The sequence below is a fragment of the Pinus tabuliformis genome, chromosome 4_2 (assembly GCF_031772625.1).
Source record: "Pinus tabuliformis cultivar Carrire ecotype Pingquan chromosome 4_2, CPIR1, whole genome shotgun sequence".
NCBI classification, from domain to species: domain Eukaryota; kingdom Viridiplantae; phylum Streptophyta; class Pinopsida; order Pinales; family Pinaceae; genus Pinus; species Pinus tabuliformis.
In genome coordinates this window covers 255,569,755-255,574,008 of record NC_142304.1, presented here as the reverse complement: position 1 = coordinate 255,574,008, position 4,254 = coordinate 255,569,755, and the positions used below count along the sequence as shown (strand labels likewise).

The 4,254-nt window shown below is 41.3% G+C and overlaps 1 protein-coding gene across 1 annotated transcript; it reads right to left on the bottom strand.

Moving 5' to 3' along the window:
- Positions 1-415: 415 nt before the first annotated feature.
- Positions 416-1,051, bottom strand: LOC149168968 (uncharacterized). Its single transcript, XM_089425031.1, has one exon. It carries the CDS (start codon positions 1,049-1,051, stop codon positions 416-418), a length of 636 nt encoding a protein of 211 aa, XP_089281157.1.
- Positions 1,052-4,254: the final 3,203 nt, after the last annotated feature.

Here is a 4,254-nt window from a genome sequence, read left to right as displayed (position 1 = left end):
AACAAACACTGCAACCTGAGCTTCTACAAGCGCTGTTGAGAGGCTTCTTCATATGAGGAAACTTGATCCCGGGTTGCTTCTTATAGAAGTTGATGGGAGGTTCCTCGTGATCCTTCCTGATAGCTGATACATTGCGATTTGTGACAAAGTTGATTCCTCTGCGTTTGAAAAGACTATTTCCCACTTTTGTCATGTCTTGAGGCCGATAATTTTTATTCATGAGGATCCTCTGCTTGCTGCTCTGAACGGAGGATATTTTCCGCACTGCTCTAGGCAGATTTCCTTTGATTTTTGTGTCTGTAATATGTTGGAAAATCGTGGTCTGGGTCTGCATACTACTGAATTCCTTTTTCCCCATGAGTGATGCTTTTTCCCAAGATTTTTTATTATGTACCATATCACCCCAGCAAACTGGTTATGGTATTGGTTTTTTGTAGACAACATTATTTTCTTTTACTGTTCCAACCTCTCTGTCCACCGCCTTATTGGCTAAGGCATCCGCTGCTTGGTTATGAACTCTTAGCACATGTTTATAGACCACTTTCCCTAATAGGTTGATATTATCATTGATTCTCTGCTTTATCTTATTCAAGGCTAGGTTTTTAAATTCTCTTCCAGAATCCATTGCTGCTATTATAATAGCAGAGTCTCCGATAATAATAGGATCTTTGACTTGGAGTTTTGTGAGTAGGTTGGTTCCCATTAACAAACCATAAGCCTCTTCTCTATTGTTTGACAGAGTCCCAAGCCCCCACTCGAATGTTGATATTGTTTCACCTTGCTGGTCCAAAATTAGCCCACCCACCCCAGCTCTTTTGGGGTTGTTCTTTGAAGCTCCATCAAAGAAGAGTATGAAGTTTTTTTGGTTTTTGATCCATCCCTCTACTTCCCTTTCATTTCCCCGCAGCTTCCAATTTGCTTGTTTGTTTCCAACATTCTTTGGAATATAAATCCTGGCTAGGCCATCCGAGGGAATTTTATTGTACCAGACCTTTTCTGCATGTGTCCAGTTGGTTTGATCAAGAAGAAGCATACCTTTGGCGTTGATCATTTCCGCAAGTTGAGCCCAAGTTTTGGAAAGAATAGTCCCTGAACTTGGTTTTTTTCCCTTGAAGATGCACTTGTTCCTGACCAACTAGATGTGCCAGCAGAGTATGGAGGGGAGACACTTCCAAACACTTATGACGTCAGCCTTGTTTCGCTTTGCATGGGGATAGTTGTGAGCCCAATTTTTGAATAATGGAGACAGTTGCACAATTGGCTCAAAATTCAATTCAAGGGGGTTGATAACCTGTTTCCAGCACTGTCTGGCTATGGGGCAGTTCAAGAAGAGGTGCTGGGAGCTCTCCTCTTCATAATGGCATAGAACACACATTGACGGCCCATGAATGCCCTTTTTACTCAAATTCTCAGTAGTAAGAATCCTCCCTTTTAACCGGGTCCACACGAAGAACTTGACTTTAGGAAGACAAACGTTCTTCCACACAGTAGGCTAGAGGCTCCAATTATCAAAGTTGTTATAATTGCAGAGGAAGTTGTAGCTAGATTTGATAGTGTAGTCTCCTCCGTTGGGATCCCAAATATAGGTATCCATATTCTGTTTGTTTATCGGAGCTGAGCCATATAGAAGTGCCTTCAATTCTTCCCACTGATCAGCGAGGCGATTTGGAAGAGATGGCCTTTTCCAAGCAGTCCATCTATTTTGATCCCACTTCGATATATAGTATAAGAAAGATATGCCCTTCTCCTCCATCCATTCATGAAGATCATTCAGATTGTGGTGTCCTTTTAATGGGGCTACTCCCATGATTATGTCATTCCAGATGGAAGTGTTTTCTCCATTCCCAAGATTCTTTAAGGGTTGATCTTTGATGTGGGGGATGGTTTTTTTGATAAGTCTCCAAAATTGGATACAAGGGCGGTCCGAGATCAGCCCATTAATCATCGAAGACTTCTGTCCGTTGAGATATTTCCTGGCCAAGGCTTCTCCCCACCACTGATTCTGACCAATTAGCATGCGCCAGACTAATTTTATACAAAGAGCTTTGTTTGTTATATTTGGGAGACGAATGGAGATACCTCCATATTCGAATGGAAGAGTGACTTGATCCCACCGAATCAAATTGAACTTCTTGGAGTCCTGCCTCCCCCCCCCCCCGCCAAAGGAAGCCTCTGATTATGAGCTCCATTTGTTTATGAATGCTAGCAGGAGCCAAAATTAAAGCAAACTGGTAGATAGGAAAAGTCGAAAGGAGCGCTTTGATTAAGATGGTTCTACCAGCCAAGTTTAACCACATCATTCCCCAGCTTTGGATTTTCCTTCTTACTTTCTCGATTTGTTTATTCCAAGTCTCTATCTTAATCCCTTCTTTGGCCAATGGTAAACCCAAATATATGAAGTGACTCCAATTTTGCTGTACTGGGATTTCCAGTATTTGGGAAATCCTTTGCATGATGTTGTTTGGCACATTCCAGGTGTATATTCTGCATTTTTTATTGTTCAAAAGACCTCCAGAGATAGCTAGGAAGTCATCTAACACCTTTTTGAACCTTCTAGCAATTATACTGGATGCTCCCCCAATCAAAAGGGTGTCGTCTGCAAAGAGAGAGTGATTAATTTCTTTAACACCTCGTGCAATTCTTATGCCTGTAATCTCCCTTCTCAAATGCTGATTTTCCAGCTGTATGCTAAGAGTTTCTACCATAATGATGTACAGAAAAGGAGAGAGCGGGCATCCTTGCCTCAGTCCTCTGGAGCTACGAAAGTATCTACTGGGTCTTCCATTAATCAGTGGTGTGATCCATGGGTTGGAAATACATGCTTCTATGATCCTAATAAACTTGTTTGAAATGCCAAACTTTTGTAGAATTGCAGCAAGGAAACGATGGCAAACACAGTCAAATGCATTAGCCATATCCAACTTTATAACCTTTCCTCTTTCATTGTTTTGGATGTTGCTGTGTATGGCTTCTTGACTGAGGATTACATTATCAGTTATTTGCCTTTTTGGGATGAAGCCCCCTTGGTTTTCCAAAATGATACAAGGAAGGATTTTTTTTAGACGATTTGCCAAAATCTTGGTGATGATTTTATATGAAGAGTTACAAAGAGAAATTGGCCTGAATCTATCAAAGGAGACAGGATTTGGCTCCTTGGGGATAAGGGCTAGGTGAGAAGTTTTCATGTTTTCCCCCACTTTATGCTTTTTGAAAACATTCTTGATCATACATACCTGATATTTTTGGATTGTCTCCCAATGGCTCTTGTAGAAGGCGATGGTGAATCTGTTGGGACCTGGAGCTTTTTCCGGGTGGATGCTCCAAAAAGCTTCCCTTATTTCTTCCGCTGTTACTTCCTTCTCGAGCTCACTGTTTTGCTGATCGCTGACTTTGCTGCTAATTTGATGGAGAAAATCAGCGATGTCCACTTGTTGTTCCTTAGCTGTGAGGAGGGATTTAAAGTGGTGAAACACAACTTCTTTTATTTCCTCTTTCCCCTTGATTTCCTGCCCTACCACATGGATTTTGTCAATTTGGTTGCCTTCTCGACGAATCTTGAGGTTGTTGTGGAAAAAGGATATGTTCTTGTCCCCAGCTTAGATCCAAAGACATCTGTATTTTTGTCTAAGTTCCTCCTCTTTGTTTCCATTTCGCTGATAGAGGGCCGCAAACATTTTGCTTCATGAGCTTTGTCTTGATCAGTAACTTGCTGAATTTCCTTTTCTTTGTTCCACTTCTCCAGCTTGTCTTGCAATTCTGCTTTTTGTTTCTTGTCCCTTAAAGCTTCTTCACTAGCCCACGTTTTAATTTTATCTCTCACATTTTTGAGCTTAGTCTCCCAAACATACTGTGGGGAGCCCAGAACCTCTTCTTCCCAGCTCTCTTTGATCAAATTCCTGAATTTGTCCTTGTTGTCCCAAATTTTGTTGTACTTAAATGGAAACAGACCTTGATTTTCCCATTTGTCCAAAATGAGCACAACCGGCTTATGGTCGGACACCGAGGCATGCACGATTTTACTCTTTATGGACGAGAAACTTGCTGCAATATCCTCCTGGATCAAGATTCCATCAAGCCTTTCTTTTATGTTATGAATGCTCGTTCTTTTGTTGCTCCATATGAATTTTTCGTTGTTGGGATGGATATCAAGCAACTTATGTTCAACAATAATATCCTCCAAGGCATCTCTTGACGGATCTCCTATGAATCTGCCTCCTAGGTTTTCCTCTATATTCCAGATCAGATTTAGATCCC

Excerpts from the sequence above, each read along its gene's own strand:
- LOC149168968 (XM_089425031.1), bottom strand. The coding sequence starts at position 1,051 with ATGATCAACGCCAAAGGTATGCTTCTTCTTGATCAAACCAACTGGACA.